The sequence below is a fragment of the Bombus vancouverensis genome, chromosome 1 (assembly GCF_051014615.1).
Source record: "Bombus vancouverensis nearcticus chromosome 1, iyBomVanc1_principal, whole genome shotgun sequence".
Classification (NCBI taxonomy): Eukaryota; Metazoa; Arthropoda; class Insecta; order Hymenoptera; family Apidae; genus Bombus; species Bombus vancouverensis.
Window position 1 is genome coordinate 21,789,206 of NC_134911.1, and position 26,627 is coordinate 21,815,832.

At 38.2% G+C, this 26,627-nt stretch overlaps 3 protein-coding genes across 5 annotated transcripts in view; 1 reads left to right on the forward strand and 2 right to left on the reverse strand.

Moving 5' to 3' along the window:
• Positions 1 to 17,288: 17,288 nt before the first annotated feature.
• Positions 17,289 to 20,032, reverse strand: LOC117159439 (chitinase-3-like protein 1). The gene is given in 7 exon segments (XM_033339274.2): positions 17,289 to 17,761; positions 17,763 to 17,921; positions 18,007 to 18,296; positions 18,399 to 19,060; positions 19,236 to 19,299; positions 19,566 to 19,636; positions 19,884 to 20,032. Coding segments are annotated over 5 exon segments (1,416 nt in total). The 5' UTR covers positions 19,566 to 19,636; positions 19,884 to 20,032; the 3' UTR covers positions 17,289 to 17,520.
• Positions 20,033 to 22,647: 2,615 nt separating this feature from the next.
• LOC117159412 (esterase FE4-like) lies at positions 22,648 to 25,588 on the forward strand. Its single transcript, XM_033339228.2, has 8 exons — positions 22,648 to 22,850; positions 23,282 to 23,570; positions 23,705 to 23,890; positions 24,102 to 24,307; positions 24,403 to 24,559; positions 24,659 to 24,985; positions 25,072 to 25,216; positions 25,291 to 25,588. The coding sequence occupies exons 1-8, from the start codon at positions 22,716 to 22,718 to the stop codon at positions 25,424 to 25,426; spliced, it is 1,581 nt and encodes a 526-aa protein (XP_033195119.2). The 5' UTR covers positions 22,648 to 22,715; the 3' UTR covers positions 25,427 to 25,588.
• Positions 25,472 to 26,627, reverse strand: part of LOC117159413 (uncharacterized) — a 76,374-nt gene continuing 75,218 nt past the window's right edge. For 2 of the 3 annotated variants that reach the window (XM_076619228.1, XM_076619262.1), the window contains one exon: positions 25,472 to 26,521. In XM_076619228.1, coding sequence (XP_076475343.1) covers positions 26,289 to 26,521 — 233 coding nt within the window. In that variant the 3' untranslated portion in view covers positions 25,472 to 26,288. The remainder of the gene's footprint in view (positions 26,522 to 26,627) is intronic. The other variant, XM_076619304.1, reaches the window with a different exon arrangement.

A 26,627-nucleotide genomic window follows, 5' to 3' on the forward strand; every position in this document is an offset into this window, starting at 1 on the left:
TAGAGTTGCGATAAAATGATAATCGCGTTTGCTTTAGAGTTGCGAATTACGATATCGCGATTGTCTTTTGCAATTTTTATTATGAATTTTTAGAATTTCTTATAGAACTATGCGTATCAGAATTTATCCTGTTTTCTATTGTTTAAAATTAGATTGAGAAAGTGTTAGTTCTCAATTAATTTTATAGTATTGCAAGTAGCAATATCAGAGTATTTAAAGTAGCTTTTTCATATAGTAAATAGTAATTTTCATTAAATTCACTATAAGAATTAGTGTTGCGATAATGAATGATCGCGTTTTGTTAAGTAGTGTTGCGTTTACAAAATGCCCAAACCCCCGACTGCATTGGTCGGACACTGTTCCTGGATCACACGTACAGCTGCAAGAGCTGTACAAATGTTATCGTTCATCGGCAATCTCCTAAATGGTTGCACTGTGATCTCTTGCTATTGGCATTACGTATTTTTTAAATATGAGTGCATAGATTTATATTTATTAGCGTTGCGTATCAAATTTCGGGTATTTTCAGAATTTCTTCTTTTTTTTTCTTTAAATGGTAGGTTAATTGATATTGCAGATATAATGAAGCACCCTTTGTTCGATTTTGCGTTCGATTTTGAAAATATTCTGCTTCATAAATATTAATAATAAGTGATCATTGCGAAACAAGAACATAACATTTAAGCCATTAATTTATGACATTTAAACCATTACTCAACAACATTTAAACTATTACTTTATAACATTTAAATCATTAATTTATAACATTTAAACCATCAATCTACAATATTTAAACTATTAATAAACGACATTTAAACTACTAATTTATAACATTTAAACTACTAATCAACAACATTTAAACAACTAATCAAGGACATGTAAACTGTTAATCGACAACATTTAAACTATTACTTTATAACATTTGAACCAACAATCTACAACATTTAAACTATTATTTTATAACATTTAAGCTTTTAATTTATAATATTTAAACTATTGCTTTATAATATTTAAACTGTTACTGTACAAGATGTAAACCATTAGTTAACAACATTTGATATGTTAATTCTTCACAATTAAATTATTAATTTGTAACAATTGAGCTAATAATTTATAGTAATTGCGATATTTATTTATAGCATTTTATTATTAACCTAATACTATTACTCGATTAATTTTTAACAATTATGATTTTAATTTATAACAATATTATAGAGTTATCAAAAATACTATAAATTGAAATTTAAACAAGAAACGAGGGTTATTTAATGTGTAACTAAGACAACCAAATTGATAATTCATAACTCACACTTAACAATTAACAACTCATAAGAATTCGGCAACTAATGATTAATAAAATTCAATACACGCTACTTCTTTACTCTAAAATAATTTTACATCTTCTGCTTCCGATGCTTAAAAACTCTTCACATAAATGGGGCTCGAGCGTAGTTACCTCCTTGTGGTGAGACCTGGTAATTGGCATCGTTTTCCAAAAATTAATCAGCTGATTAATCTTTGGAAAACGATACCAAGCCAAGAACTACGCAACAGTTCAGTTTGGATCACCAAAAGCCTCTAAGAAAATTTTGTTCAAACTAATTGATAGTCGAAAACTAGTATTGAAGAAGTGTGAATGTAGTGTTAGTTTGCAGAAACTATAAAAATGATAAAAATGGATATCGTATTAAATCGTTGAAGTCGCCAATTTACGATAAAAATTAAGAAATTGTTCAATTTGTGTTTATTATAATGGAAAAACCGTCTCCTGCTATGTCAAAAAATCGTTGCCGTTTGATTGACATCTCGACACCTTGTCAAGGTATATAAGGAACACGGAAGTCGCGCGCGAGCTCTTTTGTGCCTGAAATTCCGGAGAGTGAACATCGAAGAAGAATTTAAATATAAGGTAAATAAAAAAAAATATCAAATAACAACATTGCAACTAGTAATTTATAACGTCTAAACCATTAATTTACAACACTTAAGCTATTAATTTATAACATTTAAGCCATTAATTTATAACATTTAAGGAATTAATTTATAACGTCTAAACTATTAATTTATAACATTTATGTTATTAATTTATAACATTTAAGCTATTAATTTACAACATCTAAACCATTAATTTACAACACTTAAGCTATTAATTTATAACATTTAAGCCATTAATTTATAACATTTAAGGAATTAATTTATAACGTCTAAACTATTAATTTATAACATTTATGTTATTAATTTATAACATTTAAGCTATTAATTTACAACATCTAAACCATTAATTTACAACATTTGAACTGTTATTTTATACATTTAAGCTATTAATTTATAGCATTTAAGCTATCAATTTACAACATCTAAGCCACTAATTTACAATATTTGAACTGTTATTTTATACATTTAAGCCATTAATTTATAACATTTAAACTATTAATTTTTAACATTTATGCTATTATTTTATACAATTACACCATTAATTTCTAACATTTAAACTATTAATTTATAACATTTAAGCCAGTAATTTATAAAATTTAAGCTATTAATTTACAACATCTAAGCCATTAATTTATAACATTTAAGCTATTAATTTACAACATCTAAGCCATTAATTTGTAACTTTTGAACTGTTATTTTATACATTTAGCTATTAATTTATAACATTTAAACTAATAATTTATATCATCTGTGCCATTAATTTGTAACATTTAAGCCATTAATCTAAAACAATTACTCCATTAATTCTTAACAGTTATACCAATAATTTATAACCACATTCTCCCATTAATTCAAAGTAATGATGCTCTTAATTTATAACAGTTGTACCGTTAATCGGGAGTAACTCTACATTCATTGATTTAAATCAATACCATCAATTCGTAGTGAGTGAATTAATGATTTATTTTGTTTCATTTTATTAACGAAATCTATCAAGTCTTTGAAGTACTATTTTATTTCTATATAGCATTATTTTTTAATTTTAAATACAGTATTTAATTTCTCATTTCACTATTTCGTATAAAACCTGTCTTAACACAGAGTGTAATCTTAAGATGTAATTTTCCATGTCTGCTCGAAACTAAGGAAACAACACCATATTCATGGAACCAAGGAAGCGAGTGCAATTTAACCGAAGGCAACCACATCTTATCTGTAGCTGGACATCAGTCAGAGGACATTTCAAATCATGTTGTTTTTTTGCCTCGGAGTATCGAGACCGTTAGATTACAAGTAATGTAAGAACAAATAAACTCCGGGCAAAACAATGTCGCTGCTACAATGTCGCCTTATTATAAAATAATTTTGCATCTCTGCTTCCAATGCTTAAAAACTGTTTATGTAAATGGGACCCGAGCGTAGTTACCTCCTCGTGGTGAGTCCCGGTAATTGGTATCGTTTCCCAAATAATAATGCACCAAGTACTATTTTGAATATTAGTATTATTTGAGAATATTAGTATTATTTGAGAAACGATATCAAGCTAAAAACTACTTGAATATAGTCTGGTCTTGATCATCCAAAATAGTTTTGGTGATCTAGACCGGACTAATATCCCCCCGCGGGGGCGCCGTGGGACATCGTGGGACATCGTGGGATATCGCGGGATACCGTGGGATGCGAGCGTTTTAGCCTTAATTAATCATAAGATAGATACCTATGTTATGTGCATTGTAAGCTCATTCTGTACAAAGATACTTATCTATCTTGGAACGAAAAATAAAAATCTCGTCTCTCGTGATGCCCTCGCTTACCACATTGGAAAAATTGTTCCTACGATTTATCGGTTCACGGTCGCTCAGTTCTTTCAAACCGTAGCATGACGTACTCGCTCGCGCGTATTCCGGGTACGTGCGGGTCAACGCGCACTGGCTAACTCTTTCGATTCGTAAGTCGCCCCAAGCACACCTCTGTCTTGATGACTACTCGACGACTGCTCGTCGTTTGCCTCGAATCACGGGAGTTGTCATCGCACTGGTGATGCCTGCGATCCGCAATACTGTCCGATTGGTACTTCGGTACTCGGGCAGAGACCTGCTTTTCACGTCCTCCGTAATTCTGTTCAAGTGGCGAACCCGCGGGGGTGGACCCCACTGTTCAGTTGGGACCTTGCCTTTGTAATCCTGTTCAGCGGTCCCTCCCCGGGCCCTCACTTGCTCAGTTGGAGTGTGTTAAATCGCAGGCCTATTTGCTAGATCGCTAGTATCATCGGTTGGTGCCATCGACCGTGATAAGATCCAGACGACGTGACAGGAATCGGGCGAAGGTCAATGCTTGGGCTTTCCGCTGAACCTTAGGGTTATCTGGTGCACGGGGGTACGTTATGTAGGTTTGTTAGTTCTTTCGAGAGATCGTGATTTCGTTCGTTCCGGGCACCCCGCGGTTTTTCTTTCATCGTCTGATTATTGGGGCTCCTTTTCCGTAGTAGCCCCACTTTTTTTCTTTCGTTCCAAGTTAGACAAATGTGTCTTTGATACGGAATGTGCGGATAGGGTTGCGGATTATTGTATGATGTTTGTACTGATCGATGTAATCGTTGTATGGGAGATGAATTTTGCGTTGTGTGGGAGATAGATATTGCGTTGTTTTACGCTTGGGAAGATTCATGTAAGCGCTGCGTTGGAGATAAGTATTTCGCGGTTAGACTACGAAATAACTATCTCTTTACGCAGGCCCATGAAGTAGAGTCAGAACTCGACATTCTTGCCAATAGGTTGAATGTCGAGACCGATGCATAATGTTGAATAACTCATGGGCGGGTCTCGTGCGTAGTCACCTCCTCGTGGTGAGACCTGGTAATTGGCATCCTTTTTCAAAGATTAATCAAGTGATTAATTTTTGGAAAACGATGCCAAGCCAAGAACTACGCAACAGTCCAGTTTGGATCACCAAAAGCCTCTAAGAGAATTTTGGATGATCTAGACTGGACTGCACCGTGGGACATCGTTGGACACCGTGGGACGTCATCGGTCCAGTGTGGGTCACCAAATGCCGCGAAAAGAATTTTGGATGATCTACACTGGACTGCAACGTGGGACATCGTCGGTCCTGTGTGGGTCACCAAATGCCGCGAAAAGAATTTTGGATGATCTACACTGGACTGCAACGTGGGACATCGTCGGTCCAGTGTGGGCCACCAAATGCCACGAAAAGAATTTTGGATGATCTACACTGGACTGCAACGTGGGACATCTTCGGTCCAGTGTGGGCCACCAAATGCCGCGAAAAGAATTTTGGATGATCTACACTGGACTGCAACGTGGGACATCGTCGGTCCAGTGTGGGTCACCAAATGCCGCGAAAAGAATTTTGGATGATCTACACTGGACTGCAACGTGGGACATCGTCGGTCCAGTGTGGGTCACCAAATGCCGCGAAAAGAATTTTGGATGATCTACACTGGACTGCAACGTGGGACATCGTCGGTCCAGTGTGGGTCACCAAATGCCGCGAAAAGAATTTTGGATGATCTACACTGGACTGCAACGTGGGACATCGTCGGTCCAGTGTGGGTCACCAAATGCCGCGAAAAGAATTTTGGATGATCTACACTGGACTGCAACGTGGGACATCGTCGGTCCAGTGTGGGTCACCAAATGCCGCGAAAAGAATTTTGGATTATCTACACTGGACCGCAACGTTGGACGCCGTGGGACAACGTTGGACACCGTAGGACACCGTGGGACACCGTAGGACACCGTGGGACACCGTAGGACACCGTGGGACACCGTAGGACACCATGGGACACCGTGGGATAGGTCTTGGCTATGTCGAATCCATTCTGAGCTCATTCTGTACAATGATACTTATCTGACTTGGAACGAGATATAAAAATCTATTCTTTTTTTCCACTGAATCTTGCGGTTATTTTGTGCACAGGAGTGCGTCGCGTGAGTCCATTGATTCTTCTGAAAGATCCCGATGTATGAAATTATTCTCTTATTTCAAACCAATTTTTAACGAATTATCTTATTGTTTCAAATTGAGTTATAACGTCATAAACTTGCAAATTAGTAACAGGTAGATTCAAATACCTCGAAACAAGGTTTCGCGCGCGTTTCCACAGTATTCTTTAAATATATTTAGTGGCGAACTTTTGTATTCTTGCAAATATTTTCCATTATTTAAAACACGCGACTGTAGTGTATTATTGGAATGTATATTTCGTATTTTAATAACGAAAATTCACAGTATATATTCTAATTGCGAACAATATAATTCTTGCAAACGATTGCATTGCATTCACGTTATTCATGAGCATTTGTTTGCTATCGAAAAGTATCTCACAATTTTCGACTAAATAATATTTTTCAAACTTGTTCCAATTTCTTAATAATAATTTTTATGCGTAAAAAAATAGCAGTATTTTCTAAATAAACGTTCGATAGGAAAAAGAAGAAAATTGTCGAAACGACGTTTCGCTTCTTCCTCAAACCCCCCCCCCCCCCGCCCTTAAACAACCGCCATTTCCACCACTGGACTTTACACGGTTCCTGCCTGATGTTAGTCTCCCTGATGATATTCGCTCTGGTGGCGCAGCATCCATGGTACGTCCTCTGTTTCTCCGCATCGAACGGTGAGTCGCATGCATTTTTGTTCCTCCGGTCACTCAATCATGTCGTAGGATGAAAGGTCCGAATCGGCACGGGTGACCGGTTGTATTACGTAGAATTTTGTTGCGAGCATAGTGACCGCGGGTATTTCTTATACCCGTGAGTAGTAACATTCTTTTTTTAAATTTATTAGTTTAGGATAGGTCTTCTTGCACAGTGCGATTATAATAATTGGTTTAAATACATACACTTGAGAATATATTCGTGTTATTTATAAATATGCAAGTTAACATTCCATATGAATATTTGCAAATGGCAAATATCTACACGAATATATCTGTATGACATGAATATGCTTGACCTTAGGCAATGAATTAATCGTGACAATATCAAGTCACGTTCGTTTATTTCATTTCGGTTCGAATTTAAAATATGAGTCAAAATTCATTTTTTTCCCGTACAAGAATGTTTGAAATTTTACGTGCAAGAAGACACTTCGCGACAGGCAGATTTTTGAATCAAAGCAATAATTTTGAACACTGCTTCTGCACTTTCGAGTATATGCTTTGATAAAGAGATCGCCTGAGATTATTTCTTTCTTAGTAATATATTTAGAGTCAGTTATTCCATTTGATCGAGTCTCAGTCTTTTTCAATTAACGCTACCTTTTTTGCAATATTAAAGTTTTGTTCTGATTTATTAAATTAATAAAGTAGAGTTACTTAGTTACTATTAAATTAATAAAGTAGATTTAATCAGATACGAAGTAGTAAAATATAAAATCAAAGAACGTTAGTCCGTTAAATAAAAATTACACAAACTAATCATCTTTTTAGATCAGGATTTTCAGTTTTAACCCTTTCCGTGCCCATTGTCAGGATCTCATTCACGTGCCCAGGTGCTACTTGAATGGGAGAAAGACACTGGGCACGATGATCTAGAATTAAGTAATGTAATAATTTGTCAGCGACTGACGATGTGTTAGTGTACCGTGCACGACGTATTTTCCACGTTATGTGTGTGTGTGTTGTTAGGCCGTGGAACTGCGTCGCTTTTTTTCATTCGTTAAAACATCAAATATTAAAAATGTCGAAACATATATCGATTCAATTTACGTCTCGATACAATCACAATTTGTGATAATATCGCCCACGCGATTAAGTGTAACCACGCTTTAAATATTGCCGTAAATTACAATTATAATTCCAAGTTTACTTACATTTATTTTAACGATATCATTTCCTCAGACGTGTTTTATCACGTTTTACGCAATGGTCACTAGCCTTCGTCAGTCGATTTCAGGAAAACGGTACGTACCTTAGAGTGTGCATGATGTGTGTTAAGCTCGGGTGTCGGAGGCGTCCCGGGACGTCCTCTCTAGTGTAGGACCTTTGCGCCCGAGCGTTTGTGTGAGAAACGTGGAGCGAGTGTGTTGGTGTGCCCGTTTTGCTATTTTTTAAATATAGCGCTAGGTAGGATAGGTAGTATACTTTCTGGTGTGTCTGTTAATTATAAGTAGGTAGGGCCGGGCAGGTTGGCACAGTCTCTGGTCGGGTAGGCGCGTTTTCGTGTGACCAACCTGTTTCTGGAAATCTAATTTGAAAAATCGACGGCGAAACTGGCACGAGTAGAGCATGCACTCGTCTCTGGTTTTGCCTTTCGATTTTTCGAATTTCGCGGTCGCGGTCGCGAATGGGTCGAAACGAACGTTTATCGCTCGAGCACGCACATGCGAGTGAGCAACGATCACTGCTGTGATCGTTGGTCAGTCCATGTGCACTTCAATCAGCTTCCGCGGTTTATATTTTTATTTTACCTTGGTAAGTTTTTTTTTTTGTTTGCGATTTAGAAGTCTCGAGCTTAGATTTAAGTTTCAGCGGGCATTGCGCCCGAAGAAAGAAGAGGCTATAAGCCGAAGAGGCCCGGCAAACTGCCACTCAAGAGGGCAACTACTAATGGCTGCCCATCCTCTGGGTCATCCAGAGCATGGGAAGTCATTATTGTTACTACTTTGTCACTATGCTCGATTTTAGTATTTGTAGTAGTAGAAGTAGTAGTAGTTTGCTTTTTGGCCGATGTATATATCGGTCCATCGTCCCATTGGGCAAATCGCGATTTTTCTTATTAGTGTTGCGATAAATTAATTACGGGTTGTATTAGAGTTGCGAAATAACATCGCGGCTTTTAATTAGTGTGGCGAGAAAATGATTACGGTTTGAATTAGAGTTGCGATAAAATGATAACCGCGTTTGCTTTAGAGTTGCGAATTACGATATCGCGATTGTTTTTTGCAATTTTTAGAATTTTTCCTGTTTTCTATTGTTTAAAATTAGATTATAAAAGTGTTAGTTTTCAATTATTTTTATAGTATTGCAAGTAGTAATACCAAAATATTTAAAGTAGCTTTTTTTTATAGTAAGTAGTAATTTTTATTACATTCACTATAAGAGTTGCGATAATGTTCCATCGCGAGTTCTGCTAATTTTTCCTGTTAGCGTTGCGATAATGAATGATCGCGTTTTGTTGAGTAGAGTTGCGTTCATAAACTGCCCAAACCCTCCGACTGCAATTGTCGGACACTGTACCTGGATCACACGTACAGCTGCAAGAGCTGTACAAGTGTGATCATTCATCGGCAACCTCCTACATGGTTGCACTGCGATATGTCAGCCCTCCACTCGCGACTTTTTTTATTAGTGTTGCGACAAATTAATGACGGGTTGTATTAGAGTTACGAAATAACATCGCGACTTTTCATTAGTGTGGCGAGAAAATGATTACGGTTTGAATTAGAGTTGCGATAAAATGATAATCGCGTTTGCTTCAGAGTTGCGAATTACGATATCGCGATTGTCTTTTGCAATTTTTAGAATTTTTCCTGTTTTCTATTGTTTAAAATTAGATTATAAAAGTGTTAGTTTTCAATTAATTTTATAGTATTGCAAGTAGCAATACCAGAATATTTAAAGTAGCTTTTTTATATAGTAAATAGTAATTTTTATTAAATTCACTATAAGAGTTAGCGTTGCGATATTGGTCCATCGCGAGTTCTATTAATTTTTCCCTTTAGCGTTGCGATAATGAATGATCGCGTTTTGTTCACTAGAGTTGCGTTTACAAAATGCCCGAACCCTCCGACTGCAATTGTCGGACACTGTTCCTGGATCACACGTGCAGCTGCAAGAGCTGTGCAAATGTGATCGTTCATTAGCAACCTCTTAAATGGTTGCACTTCTATCTCTCGCTATTAGTGTTGCGTATTGCTTAAATACGAGTGCGTAGATTTATACTTATTAGCGTTGCGTATCAAATATCGGGAATGTTCAGACTTTTCTTTTTTTTTTTTAATGGTAGATTAATTGATATTGCAGATATAACGAAGCACTCATCGCGTTTGATTTTGAGAATTTTCTGCTTCATAAATATTCGTAGTAAATTAGTGTTGCGAAATAAGAATATTCAGTTCCACTCTCGGCGTGTTGATCGGGTTTACATAGAGTGGAAGACGATTGAATTTTAGTAGCCCTTCTGGCTACTGCTTTGTTTCCTTTTCAGCGCCCCTTAGTAGCACGTTTATTACTGAAAATACTGCTATAAGACATATTTCTTTGTCAGCTTTAACGTTACCATGACTGCTAAAATACATAACTTTATTACGAATGTATAATATATATATATATATATATATTTACATATATGAATCTGTAAGCGATTTCATGCGCAACAAAGTATTATAATGAAATATCTTAATGTTGCTATGAAGGCTTAAAATATTTTTTAAAATTTAATTCATCGCAATTGGAACTAGTGCTGGTGATTGTTCGTTCTTAGAACCATAACTTTTACATTTTTCGACCGCGATACTTTCAATCTTTTAACAGTAATGTAGAATTTTATAAATATTCGAACTTCATATTGAATTTTTTATTCAGATTAAATTCAATTACTTAAAATACTTGTTTTCAACGTAACCCTAGTTTCGATTAAAAAGATACAAGTGATTCTCTATATTTGCTAAAATTTAATCAATAGTAATTTGATCTATAATTAACCATTATTAGTAGTTTATTTTCCATGTATAAAATGTTCTCGTTTTAAAGATACCTGTTTCTTTCATATACCAAATCAAGTAAATGAGTTTGTTTCAAATTTATCAATTTGCAGAAAGTACATTTCAATTACATATATGAACATTTCATAGCATATTAAATATGTATGCTAGATACCCAAATGATTTTTCTTCCATTGTCTGATTGTTCAGGCTTCTTCCCGTTTCCCCATTTTTAAAAGAAGCATATTGCGATAACGTTGGAGTATATAACTTTTCGATATTTTCATAAGTTTAGTACAACGAGTCGTATGTCTCTTCTGCAAGACTCTAAATTGTATATGCAGTGTCAATAGTTTCATTTCCATTTTTTCGTTCCAAGTTAGACAAATGTATCTTTGATACAGAATGTTGCCAGTACGGTACCGAATTATTGTACAATGTTTGTGCTGATAGATGTAATCGTTTTCGCAGATTAATCAGTTGATTAACTTTTGGAAAACCACAACATCCATAAGTACAAACATTGCACAATAATTCAATACCAAGCTAAGAACCACGTTAATACAGTCCAGTTTGGATTACGAAAAACCACGAAGAGAATTTTGGATAATCTAAACTGGACTGCAACGTGGGACGCCGTTGGACACCGTTGGACGCCGTGGGACGCCGTTGGACAACGTTGGACACCGCGGGACACCGTGGGACACCGTGGGACACCGTGGGACACCGTGGGACACCGTGGGACACCGTGGGACACCGTGGGACACCGTGGGACACCGTTGGACACCGTTGGACACCGTTGGACACCGTTGGACACCGTTGGACACCGTTGGACACCGTTGGACACCGCTGGACACCGTTGGACACCGTTGGACACCGTTGGACACCGTTGGACACCGTTGGACACCGTTGGACACCGTTGGACACCGTTGGACACCGTTGGACATCGTTGGACACCGTTGGACACCGTTGGACACCGTTGGACACCGTTGGACACCGTTGGACACCGTTGGACACCGTTGGACACCGTTGGACACCGTTGGACACCGTTGGACACCGTGGGATACCGTGGGACACCGTGGGACACCGTGGGATGCGTACGTTTTCGTCTTAATTAATCGTAAGGTAGATACCTATGTTAAGTGCATTGTGAGCTCATTCTGTACAACGACATTTATCCACCTTAGAACGAAAAAAAGAAAGATCTCATCTCCCTTCACTCGTATACCACACAGTACTTATTGTACTCGCGATTTATCGGTTCGCGATCACTCAGTTCTTTCAAACCGTAGCGTGACGTACTCGCTCGCGCGTATTTCGCGTATGTGCGGGTCAACGTGCACTGGACAATTCTTTGGGTTCGTAAGTCGCCCCAAGGACACCTCTGTCTTGGTGACTGCTCGACGACTGCTCGACGTTCGCATCGGATCGCGGGAGTTGTTGTCGCGCCGGTGATGCTAGCGAATCTGTTGGGGATTCAGTCGTGGATCTGCAGTCCTGTCCGATTGGTACTTTGGTACTCGGTCAGGGACCTGCAATTTCACGTCCTCCGTAATTCTGTTCGGGCCCGCGGGAGTGGACCCCACTGTTCAGTTGAGGTCAATGCCTTCGTAATCCTGTTCAGCGGTCCCTCCCCGTGAGTGGACCCCACTGTTCAGTTGAGGCCTCTTGCCTTCGTAATCCTGTTCAGCGGTCCATCCCCGGGTTCCACATGTTCAGTTGGAGTGTGTTAAGTTGCTGGCCTATGTGCTGGATCCTCGGCTGAATTACCCGTGATTCACTGGCATCATCGGTCGGCGCCATCGACCGCGACTCGTGTAAGTCTCGAACGGCGAAACAGGAATCGAGTAACGGTCAATTCTTGGGCTTTCCGCTGAACCTCGGGGTTATCTCGTGTACGGGAGTACGTCGTGTAGGTTTGTTAGTTCTTTCGAGAGATCGCGATCTCGTTCGTTTCGGGCGCGCCGCGGTTTTTCTTTCATCGTCTGATTGTTGGGGCTCCTTTTCCAAAGTAGCCCCATTTTTTTTCTTTCGTTCCAAGTTAGACAAATGTGTGTTTGATACCGAATGATGCCAGTAGGGATGCGAATTATTGTACGATATTTGTACTGATCGATGTAAGAGTTGTATGGGAGATGAATGTTGCGTTGCGTGGGAGACAGATATTGCGTCGTTTTACGTTTGTAAACATTCGTGTAACTGCTGCGTAGGAGATAGGTGTTTCGCGGTTAGGCTACGAAATAACTATCTCTTTACGCAGGCCCATGATCAAGTAGAGTCAGAACTCGACATTCTTGCCAATAGGTTGAATGTCGAGACCGATGCATAATGTTGAATAATTCATGGGCGGGTCTCGTGCGTAGTCACCTCCTCGTGGTGAGACCTGGTAATTGGCATCCTTTTTCAAAGATTAATCAAGTGATTAATTTTTGGAAAACGATGCCAAGCCAAGAACTACGCAACAGTCCAGTTTGGATCACCAAAAGCCTCTAAGAGAATTTTGGATGATCTAGACTGCACTGCACCGTGGGACATCGTTGGACACCGTGGGACGTCATCGGTCCAGTGTGGGTCACCAAATGCCGCGAAAAGAATTTTGGATGATCTACACTGGACTGCAACGTGGGACATCGTCGGTCCAGTGTGGGTCACCAAATGCCGCGAAAAGAATTTTGGATGATCTACACTGGACTGCAACGTACGACATCGTCGGTCCAGTGTGGGTCACCAAATGCCGCGAAAAGAATTTTGGATGATCTACACTGGACTGCAACGTGGGACATCGTCGGTCCAGTGTGGGTCACCAAATGCCGCGAACAGAATTTTGGATGATCTACTCTGGACTGCAACGTGGGACATCGTCGGTCCAGTGTGGGTCACCAAATGCCGCGAAAAGAATTTTGGATGATCTACAATGGACTGCAACGTTGGACGCCGTGGGACAACGTTGGACACCGTGGGACGCCGTTGGACGCCGTTGGACGCCGTTGGACACCGTGGGACACCGTTGGACACCGTTAGACACCGCTGGACACCGTTGGACACCGTTGGACACCGTTGGACACCGTTGGACACCGTTGGACACCGTTGGACACCGTTGGACACCGTTGGACACCGTTGGACACCGTTGGACACCGTTGGACACCGTTGGACACCGTTGGACACCGTTGGACACCGTTGGACACCGTTGGACACCGATGGACACCGTTGGACACCGTTGGACACCGTTGGACACCGTTGGACACCGTTGGACACCGTTGGACACCGTTGGACACCGTTGGACACCGTTGGACACCGTTGGACACCGTTGGACACCGTTGGACACCGTTGGACACCGTTGGACACCGTTGGACACCGTTGGACACCGTTGGACACCGTTGGACACCGTTGGACTCCGTTGGACATCGTGGGACGCCGTGGGACGCCGTGGGATACCGTGGGACACCGTGGGACACCGTGGGATACCGTGGGACACCGTGGGATGCGTACGTTTTCGTCTTAATTAATCGTAAGGTAGATACCTATGTTAAGTGCATTGTGAGCTCATTCTGTACAACGACATTTATCCACCTTAGAACGAAAAAAAGAAAGATCTCATCTCCCTTCACTCGCTTACCACACAGTACTTATTGTACTCGCGATTTATCGGTTCGCGATCACTCAGTTCTTTCAAACCGTAGCGTGACGTACTCGCTCGCGCGTATTTCGCGTACGTGCGGGTCAACGTGCACTGGACAACTCTTTGGATTCGTAAGTCGCCCCAAGGACACCTCTGTCTTGGTGACTGCTCGACGACTGCTCGACGTTCGCATCGGATCGCGGGAGTTGTTGTCGCGCCGGTGATGCTAGCGTATCTGTTGGGGATTCAGTCGTGGATCTGCAGTCCTGTCCGATTGGTACTTTGGTACTCGGTCAGGGACCTGCAATTTCACGTCCTCCGTAATTCTGTTCGGGCCCGCGGGAGTGGACCCCACTGTTCAGTTGAGGTCAATGCCTTCGTAATCCTGTTCAGCGGTCCCTCCCCGTGAGTGGACCCCACTGTTCAGTTGAGGCCTCTTGCCTTCGTAATCCTGTTCAGCGGTCCATCCCCGGGTTCCACATGTTCAGTTGGAGTGTGTTAAGTTGCTGGCCTATGTGCTGGATCCTCGGCTGAATTACCCGTGATTCACTGGCATCATCGGTCGGCGCCATCGACCGCGACTCGTGTAAGTTTCGAACGGCGAAACAGGAATCGAGTAACGGTCAATTCTTGGGCTTTCCGCTGAACCTCGGGGTTATCTCGTGTACGGGAGTACGTCGTGTAGGTTTGTTAGTTCTTTCGAGAGATCGCGATCTCGTTCGTTTCGAGCGCGCCGCGATTTTTTCCTTTATCATCTGATTCATCGGGCATTTTCTTGTTTACCCATTTTTAAGGGATACTTATTGAGATCACGTGAGAGTTTATAAATTTTTAGTATCTTCAATATCTTACAGTGTCGCAAAAATAGAACGATAACTAGTTTAGTACAGCGACTCGTATGTCCCTTCTGCGAGACACGAAATGGTATATACAGTGTCAGTAGCTACATTTTCTTCCTTTCATTCCAAGTTAGATAAATGTGTGTTTGATACCGAATGATGCCAGTAGGGATGCGAATTATTGTACGATATTTGTACTGATCGATGTAATCGTTGTGTGGGAGATGGATGTTGCGTTACGTAGGCTTTGTTCTACGTTTGTAAAGATTCATGTAAGCGCTGCGTTGGAGATATGTGTTTCGCAGTTAGGCTACGAAACAACTATTTCCATACGCAGGCCCATGGTTAAGTAGAGTCAAAACTCGACATTCTGCCAACAGGTTGAATGTCGAGATTCATGTGTAATGTTAAGTAACCCATGGGCGGGTCTCTTGCGTAGTCACCTCCTCGTGGTGAGACCTGGTAATTGGCATCGTTTTCCAAAGATTAATCAAGTGATTAATTTTTGGAAAACGATGCCAAGCCAAGAACTACGCAACAGTCCAGTTTGGATCACCAAATGCCTCTAAGAGAATTTTGGATGATCTAGACTGGACTGCAACGTGGGACACCATAGGACGCCGTTGGATACTGTGGGATACCGTGAGATGCTTGCGTTTTAGTTGTAATTAGTCGTAAGATAGATACATATGTTAAGTCCATTGTAAGTCCATTGTATTCTTTACAATGATACTTATCTAACTTGGAGCGAAATATAAAGAACTATTCTCCTTTTACACTGAAACTTGCATATAAACATTACATATTTGAATATTTCATAGCACCTTAAATTTGTAATATGCTTAAGGCTCAGAAGAATGAGAGAAATAAAGGAAGTGAACAAAAGAAAGAAGCTGATGTTACGAAATAATGTTCGAACCTTACCAATCAGGGAATAATTATACATATATTATAGCATTTTACTAAGCTTTCTTCGATTGAATTTGTTTCTTCCACTGAATTTGTTTCTTGTATTCAATTCAGTTCTTCTATTCAACTTGTTTCTTCTATTGAATTTCTTTTCCCTTTCCATTTATTATGTTTCTACAATTCTCCCTTAGACCATACCGATAAAACAGAAATACAGTTAAGAGTTATAAAATGGCACTCATTGCACAATTTCGCCATACAACAAGATAAAATTCTTTTACACTCTCTTCGTTAATCAGCAAACAAGAATATCTTCTTAAAAAGAATATCTTCTTCAAAAAAGAATATCTTCTTAAAAAGAAAGAGAGAAACAAGAAATGAAAATTCAGGTTTCACACGAAACAGGCTAACGGGCTATTGATGCTTTTTAACGATTCGAAAGGAATCTACCATCAAAAATTGACATTAGGACCACCAAATTTTTTTGCTTCACAACGTTTTAGATCAGCAACTATAAGTGTACGGCCATACCGAATGACAGTAGCTCTTACTTTCTATTTCTTTGTTACATCGATATCTACACAGAAATATTTCATGTAAATAATAATAATAATGTATTTATATACATATGTGTATCTACTATTGAATTTTTCAATGCTTACATTTCTGATAATATGCCACGAAAGCCTTAAAAATAGCTTGACACATACCATAAATCTGTGCTACATGACCACCACAGTTTATTTTTACTTTAGTGTCAACTCCAGGAAACTCTACATTCTACAAGTAGAATGCATAACAGTAATTAACAGAATATTATTGAAATGAAGACATTCTTATTTTAGTCAACACGAGGTATCAATATTACTATTTTGATATTCACAAATAATCTTTTTTGGAATAGGAGAATATTGCAGGAAAACATTGAGAAAAATTGGAAAGCTGCATTTCCGTCATCAAACACAACGTTGTTAGATAGATATTCTTGAAATTCGGTGGTATCGACGTATTATCGAATACATACTTACTATGGCGAGTAACAAAATGGGTTGTTGTAATTCGTATTGCGATACTCGAGGTTGAAGCAATTCCAGGGAACGTCAATTCCTATTTCAATCGAATTCAAACTACAAGTGCCTTTTGCTTTTAATTGCACTATACAAACGGCTCGAGATCGATCGATTATTATTAAATGAGTTTCATAATTATTATTTTGGCCCAAGTTTGTACACAGGAAGAATATTCATGCTCTCCTAATTCTCAACTTTATTCTCCAATTCTATGTGATGTTATTGCTCACGAAAGAATTGTATATGGATATGTATATGTTAATATAATTTTATTAGAGGAAATACATGCCATGACAATGTAGCTATGATAAGTGATAATGCTAATGGTAATAACTGGTAATGATGACAGCTGATATTAGTTTTATTTTATAATCATTTATAGTCGTTTTTTGAAATAATCATTTATTACAGCATGTTTAGAACTGTATTTAAAATATTACGTTCCGTTACAAAATACATTATCTCGTTTAATGTAACGCATATCTTATTTTATATCTTCGCATCGATCTAACAACCAGGAACACTGCATCTCATATCTATAATTGCAACCACTGAACGTTTTATCAAATACAATTCTAGAAATGCAATGAAATGTATTTACCAGATATTTGTTGTGTACGTGTCGATAATAGTAAAATATTGAACGATCTTTTGGATCTCGAACATAGTGTTCCTGCGTGCATGCAGAATCCGATGACGATAGCGTTGATGGTTTAGTTTCGATCACGCGATGTTGGAATATATCCTCTCAACACCTTATTTATGGTGCGTAGAAGCGGATACTTATCACCACATACACCATTGAAGTCATCGGTTTCGATGCTCCACATCATCATACCACCAAGTCCCTTAGACATGACGTACTTGGCCTTCTCTTCGACAGATCTAGCAACATAGACATATTACTTTACATTCTTATTTCTATATCTTTTATCTCTCTTTTTACGTTCACGTAACAGCGAATACTCACATAGTATCATCGTATCCAACCCATTGGTTGCCCTTGAAAGCATAAGGTACACGTTGTTCAGGTTCGCGTTGCACCGTCCATCCCCGTTGAATATATTCGCAGATCTCGTTGTAACCAAGCATACCAGCTTCTCGCGTGTAAGGACCAGCTTTTCCAGGACCGATGGTTTTAGAACCTATGTCATTCTTCGAGGGACTCGCCAAGGTGAAGGATCTACCGTAAGCAGGAATACCAACAACGAGTTTCTCAGGTGGTGCACCTTGTTCGAGCCAATATTCAACAGACCGGTGCTAAAACGTAAATGTTCCCATACATCAGAATCGATATATCGAATATTTCGTTTGATACCAAACTCGAATAAAATTTGAAGATAACCGAGAATGCAATTTTACCATGTTGAGCTTAGCTTGTTTGCCAGATTCCTGCGAGGACGAATATAGAGGAGCGTTAATCGCTGCGAAATCGTTCCACGGTCCATTCAAGTCGTACGCCATCAAATTAATTAAGTGAGGATATTGCACCATTTGTGGAATATCATAAGATTTAGAAGCTGAGTTTTCAACAGCACCCACCGCCACGCTGAGGATGTAATCATATTTGTCGAATTCTTCTCTCATCTCCTTCAACAACGTGACATAGTTCTGTATGTCGAATGGATTGCCGCCACGTTGGTTCGGATATTCCCAGTCGATGTCGAAACCGTCGAAATCGTACATCTGCAGAAATGTAATCACGCTCCGGATGAATCGCGCGCGTTTTATAGGATTCGCGAAAACCTTGGAATACTTGGAGGAACCTTCGTTCCAACCACCTATCGCTATCAAAGCTTTCATTTCTGGATTCAGTTGACGAAGTCTGGTGAATTTTCCATAACCATCTCTACCGTTTGGTAGATCCATCCACTTATCCAATATTCTGATGTTGCCATTCTCAGAGATACCAATGAAGGTATAGATTATATGAGTGCATAGAGTGGGATCTATATCGGTTGGTTCGAATCTTCCAAGTCCAGGACGATAGGCTGACCAGCTACCATAGTAGCAAATGATTTTCTCTGATTATCGGAAACGGATTATCATTATTACTATAACTTAAGCTGTTTATTATTGCAATTCAATAGAACAGAATATATCGAGGGTTACGGGATTATTTAACGATACCGATAACGAGGCTTAAACAGAAATTTATTGATCGTTAGTTTTATCGGTAATTATGTATTTCATACTTACTATCAGTCGTGTTGTTCGCAGTGGCATACGCCATAAAAGCAATCAGGAACAGCGCCTTCAACATCTGATAATAAGCAATTTTTGTTAACTATTAACGATAGAAATTTCATCGATGGAAATGCAAATAACGGAGAGCTTAATTCCATATATCGCGTTAATGTTTTTAAATTGATTAATTAAATTGTTATCGATTTTAACAAGATCGCACATATCGTTGTACGAGTACTAGCTATAATTGTGAAAATAAAATACAGGAAAGAGTTCTTTCGAAGAGAAGTTCGAATAAATCTAGCGTTAAACGTCACGTTTATATTTCGAATGTACTTTTACCTTTAAATTGACACAGGTGTGTATGTAAGACAAATAGCGACAAACGGCGTCTTCACTTGCTTGCTATAAAACTGAAATAAAAAATAATACTAGAACGCATAAAATGAATAACGCACTGTGAAAAGTATTAAAAATAGACAACATTGCTGAACGAAAGAAATTTTCAAGCGTAAATATATATTTCGCGATAAAATTTACCAAACACAGTAAAAACTAACATAGTAAAACAGAACTTTTATCCACTGTCACATACGACGCTACATAAATATTAAATATAAAACAAAGTTAAATAAATAAGAATTGTTAAATAAACGTTACCTGTTTCAAAGTTGCAGAGCTCAACTTGCACTTGTCGCAGCCGGTATCGGTATGTCACAGTTCACAAAGCGTAAGGGACTTGATATATCAACTAACTCCGACAAGTATCTTAAACGCATTTATCGCGTATTAGGTATCGACTAGCAATTTTTTCTCAGATATCTTGATTCAGACTTTTATATAGTAAACTTCAAACCAGCCCGCTAGTTGATAACTGAATTAAACATTATACCATCCATCAATCGCTCATCGGGACTCAGTTACAATCAGGGTGTGCCACGAAAATGAATCATTATCGTGTTTACTTTTTTCCTTTAATATCCACTATCGATCCACAGCTTATCAATCGCTACAAATCACCAGATGTTTGACTATGTTAAATATGACAATCTTTCGTACGAACGAAAACATTACGATAAAGTTGTCTGAAAGGTGTTCAATAAATTTTAAATCGACGATATGACAATTATAAATACTGTAAAATCTTGGTAACTCGAATTTCACGGGAATAGTTGAAATTTTCCAGTTGTGGAGGTTTCGACTTATCGAAGTTTTCCAGTAAGTGAGATTTTTGACGAACGAGAACTCGACATACGGAGACCTTATTATACATGGATTATATTTTTCGATTTACACATATTCAAAGACGCAGAGGCGCGTAATTTGCTTTTTATTTGGCTGACGAAACACATTCAGTTTGCATAGGAGACGTATAATGGCACGATACTTCGAGCTCCAGATGCAGCGATGATAAAACCGTAATTTATGTGGGTGGACCTCGACTCGAAGAGGTCGAGCTTCTCTGAATCCAAGTTACAGAGGTAAAACAACGCATCTACACGTGCAGGAAATGATTCAAGCTAAAGGGAGATTATATTTCTATATTCTTCTATCTTTATATTGTATAGATTTGCAGAAGCTTTTACAGCGAAGCGGAAGAGAATGAACAAAAGTTTTGTCTTATAGATATTTTCGAGTTAATGAGATTTTACTGTATTACATTTACAGATATATGTATACATATAATATCGTGAGAACAATTGCTTTGAACGCGATATATTTCCTGGTATCGCATTACTTTTATCAGTTGCTTCCGAGGAATTTTTAAATCCTCCATTATTTCTAAATCAAACGTTATGCCAAAGCTAATGTCACTGTCAGGCGATAGTTTTTAGAAAAATATCCGATACAAGGACAGCAAAGTATACAGGGCGAGTTACTCGAGACCTTAAGCTGAAATATTTTCAATGCTGTTAATTATATCGGCAAGTTTTTCGGATAAAAGTTGAACAGCTTCGAAGAAGGAGACATATATATATTGGTGTCACTAGTTTTCAGTTTCAATTACTAGTCATGTGATTTGGTTTTTAAATAAAATGATATATTTTTTAGGAACTGAAATATTTTCACTGCTGTTAATTATATCGGCAAGTTTTTCGCATAAAAGTTGAACAGCTTCGAAGAAGGAGACATATATATGTTGGTGTCACTAGTTTTCAGTTTTAATTACTAGTCATGTGATTTGTTTTTTAAATGAAATGATATATTTTTTTAGGAACGTTAATCGATGCAACTCGAGATTCTCTACAGAAAATTATTAACCCACTTACGTAGACAAACTAATAGTTTGTCGTAGTAGATATTTTAACTTCTAGTTTGTAAAACTTATCGTATAGAAGATAAGGAAAACGAAAACAGAAGTTGCTATTTGCTTCGTGTTTGTGTCCTCGCACACGGTTTTTGCTAATCATCGACGATAGGAACAATGTTTCGTACAAATATAAGCAAACGCGAGCCTTGAACGCTCGCAGCGGTTGTCTGACTTTCGTCACTCTTGGTTTTAAGAAGATAAGGGCAAAATTCTCGAGGGTGCCATACGTGAAATCCTCTGCGGTACTGCGTCGTAGGATAGCGGGTCCCAAGGATCTCCTATACTCTAACATTTTTTGTACAATCGTCAGTATAGACGAACGACCATGTTATCCATATTTTAGCGTTTACCAAAAATGTAATTTTATATTCCATACTATTCATACTATACATATTCCAGACTATATGTATTCTTTAATGTTGGAATACAACGATATTAATCGCATACAGATGAGGTGATTGATCGAACGGATTCTTCCCTTCGTTGCCCTGCGATATCCCCGCTAGCATGCGTTCGTTAGATGTACCATGGCGGCTGGTGCGTGCATGTTCTTCCGAAAATTCGGCGGAAGAAGCGTAAGGATATGGATGGCACATTGGGCACGCTTTGTATCGCAAAGCTTCTGGAAGGTTCCGTGGCATGTGCCGCCACACAGACGTCTACACAGGTCACACTCATTACTGCATAGAGAGTGGGGTTCAAAATCTCTTCAGGGGCCATGGGTCACTAAGTCAGTCAATCTAAGAATAACTGGCCAATTGTCAACGTTCCACAACGCTCACTTATATTTCCTGTAATTTTTGTTTAATAAACATCACATAATATTATTTCAACGCAAACATTGTGTCTTCCACAGATTATTCATCTTAATTTCGAGATTAAATTCTAATATTTGGCCACTTACTTATAAATATAGTAATCGTAATAGTATGTAGTACCGTTAATAACAATAATATATTCTGTATATCTAGACACGAAGACTACATAATATATAGACTGCATATTTATAAGTTTTGTAACGTAGATTATTGTCGTTTGAAATTTATACCTTTAACGATTTGTCTGATAATACTAATGGATGTGACAGTAAGAATTGGATAGTATTCATATCGCTATGAGTATACACGGTTTTGTACGCGAAAAGGTATGGCAGTATCAAGTTGGCAAGAACTTTGTGAACAATGGGCAAACCGTTAGTAACTGTGAAGGAAGGAAAATTGGAAGGCGCAGTATTGAAAAGTTGCCTAGGATTGTCATATAACGCCTTCAGAGGGATACCTTTCGCCGCTCCTCCTATCGGAAATCTTAGATTTAGGGTACGTTTCCGGTACTTGTTCTCGACTTATTTCAACTTTATCACGCCATGTCAAATATCATCTTGTAGCAATTCTAATTTGTAAGAATTGTAAGAAATATGTACTAGCGGAGTTGAAATTCCAATCTTTTTCCTATTTCATGATTCTCGGTTTTCGAGTATGAACTCAATTCCCATAATTATATCGTTCACGCGAAATCGAAAAATTGTGGAATCGAAATTATTTTATTACATTTTGTTCAAGCTATTCGGAATAATTATTTACCATTGGAAACAACTTGAAGAAATTACCTAACGTTACAGCAAGTTTAAAGTACCGTTTAATAGAATCTGATTAATACGAATGATTTGTACAGATAGTTAAAGTAGTGCGTCATGTAATGTTGTATTTATTTTTCATCCAAGTGTTCTTTTTTTTTCTTACAAAAATAGGATCCTCAACCACCTGCATCATGGACTGGTATCTTGGATACATCCAAAGACACGAAATACATGTGTCTACAGTTGGAAGAAAATCCGCCTTTCGATGTTATTGGCAACGAAGATTGTCTTTATTTGAATGTTTACACGAATTCTCTCGATCAATCGAAGCCTGTTATGTTCTGGGTTCATGGAGGGGCATTCATACTAGGCAATTCGAGTTTTCACGAATCGAGGCCCGACTATTTACTCGCCAAAGATGTTGTAGTTGTCTCAGCTAACTACAGGCTTGGCGCATTCGGTTAGTTTTGCTTCAGTTTTACATACATTCGCAAAATATCAAAAAAGAGATTGTGCATGCAATTTAGAAACAAAATGTTTACTTTACGAATAAACAGAAAGGCTCTAGAATTATCCAGTTTTCTAAATTTCAAGGATTTTTAAATTTGGGTCACCGAGTCGCGCCAGGAAATCTAGGCTTAAAAGATTTAATCGCAGCTCTAGAATGGGTGAAGGAAAATATCGCCAACTTTGGCGGAGATTCCAATAACGTTACGATTTTTGGAGTTAGCGCTGGAGCAACTTTGGTACATTCCTTACTCGTATCGCCTCGGGCGAAAGGTAAAACGTGATTTTGACTACGTTCTTCATAAAATTAATCGAAATCTAAACTCTCGAAATCATGGAAGATATCTACACAACAGAAAATGTAAATGTCAAAGATCAAGTCTTATTCGTGATTTCAATGCACCGAAATGTTTTGTGATTTATCGAGATATATCGAGGTTTCGAAAAGATTTGTTAATCCTGTTAGTTCTATGTCGATTTTTAGGACTGTTTCACAAAGCGATTTTGCAGAGTGGTACATTGACGTGTCCTTGGGCAAATTCCGAGATTGAAAATGGTTCTGAAGGCGGTTTTAAACTTGCCTCGCTTCTTGGCAAACATTCTAATGATCCTGTCGAAGTTTTTGAATTTTTACGAACAGTGCCTGCCGAGGACATCGTAAAAGCCCAAATATCACTTTTATCTCCGGAGGCAACGACTTTTTTTTTAACATACTTCGTTAATTATAATCAAAAATTGGAGATTAGAACAAACAAAGAATTTGAACTCGTCATTTTGTATTGTAGAGAGAGAAGGCCAGTATCCTACCTTTTAGACCCAACAGTGACGAAGTGGCAGAGAATCCTGTTTTACCAGAACCGATCGAACAATTAATTACGAAAGAAGCAGATGTGCCCGTGATAATCAGTTACACGGCACACGAATATTTGATGCTCATAAAAGGTGAGTATAGTAAAAAATTTAAAAGAAAAAAGAGGAAGATATTAAAGATAATTGTTTATTACACGAACAATTATACTGTGCGATTTTCGTGTTTCTCAGATAAGAGCGGAAAATTAATAAATGCTTTCAACCAGTATCTCTATGGTCACGTGAAAAATTTGGGATTATTGAAGAAATTAGGGGATGCAGAAATGGAAAAATTGTTCGCGTTGGTAAAAAATCAATACTTCGATGGAAAACCGATCAGCGTGGAAAATTTAACCGAATTTTCAAAATTACTCAGTCTTATTAATTTCGGCATTCCCGCGATGTTGTTGCTAGAGGATCGCGTGAAAAGAACGACCGCGCCTAGTTATCTCTGTGTATTTTCATACGTTGGCAATGAGAAAACCCCGACGGATCTTCTAGTAACACGACAGATTTCTGGTAACTTTAATTTTTAGATCCATTGCCGCATAATTATCAGATTATGTACACAACTATCAAACACGATATTTGCTCTTATACCGCAGGAGCGTCTCATACCGACGATGTCGCGTATTTGCTATACTTACCCAAATGTAAAACTGAACATCCTGATCCACCAGCGATTGGTACGAAGGACAGGATTACGTTAGAAAGAATGACTAGAATGTGGACCAATTTTGCTATAACTGGGTAAATTTTCAACGTGATTTCGAAAAGCATGAATCCGAATTTATTTATTTATATATCGTATATGTTTAATATAGGAATCCTACCTCGGTCAAAGATGAGTTTGTCAACGTTGATTGGAAGCCTGCAACGAAGGAAGATCTGTGTTATTTGAAAATTGACGACGAGTTACAGTTGCTGCCTATTTCACCACATCTTTTATCCTTTAAGTAGACTATATCAATCTTTTTTTGCGTGGGACGAAAATTAATTTTGGGAGAATTTTTATTTCTTTTTATTCACATGTAATTTATAATAATACATGTAATCGCTTTCTTACGTTTGTAAGAAAGCAAAGGGTGCAAAGGAAGTAATAAATACATTACATATTTTCTACGCTTGTAAAATGTTACTGACAGCTATTTACACGCATCGACCATGCAAACGCATCTTTCTTTCTCGTTTGCAATAAATTTGCGAGTATCTCGAAATCAAAACTCTCGAAATCATCGAAGATATCTACACAACAGAAAATGTAAATGTCAAGGATCAAGTCTTATTCGTAATTTCAATGCGCCGAAATGTTTTTCAGTGCAATTTCGATGAAGAAGAAGAGATAAAGAATGGCAATGAAATAAATTGTAAATATGTTGTACCTATGCTATAAATATTCATCTCAGGCTACGTGGGGCTGATAAGAAACTTGTCGTTAAATAAATAAATATGTTTTTCTTTTCTTGCGATTAGAATTGTTTCAGACTAAACTTCAACTCGTCACTATCGCGTTGATAAAGTTCCAGTTTTTACCCTTTCTCTTTTTTTTTCATTTTCGTCATTATTAACGAGGTTTGGTGTATGATTAAATTATTGTTTGTGTAATAACACAACGCACGTTTCGATGTTTAAAAAACAACTTATATATTATTAATAATTCTATTCATCCGTGACTCTTTTAAAACACGAAAATAACACTTTTAGGTGTAATAACCCATAAAGTTTCAGTCAAACGATTTTTAAAATATTCGTCAATTTATCGAAAAATACCGGTTATTCTCCGAGTGATATCGATGATGACTCATATGCACTCGTTCACGGCTTATTTATTCCAAAAGGCGAAAGCTTTCTGTATCCTCTCGTTGTGTGGTTTTCCTGGCGTCATAGTGACCACAGGATTTGTACGTTGCGACACGTGCGGTACGTTCGTCGGTGATTTCGATTCTGCTGCCTCTTTCTCGAATAATTTGGCGGTACGACTCACGTTTCCGGTCGGAACGAACTTGCTACGAATTCTTCCGATTAGTAGCCTTGGGTCCTCAATTTCGTCGGGCACTAAAAACATATCAATTCATAAATGTTGTAGCAAAATCATTTATCGAAAAATACTTGTTACTCGTTAGAATTCGATTAGTTAAAAAAAAGGAGAACGAAAATTATT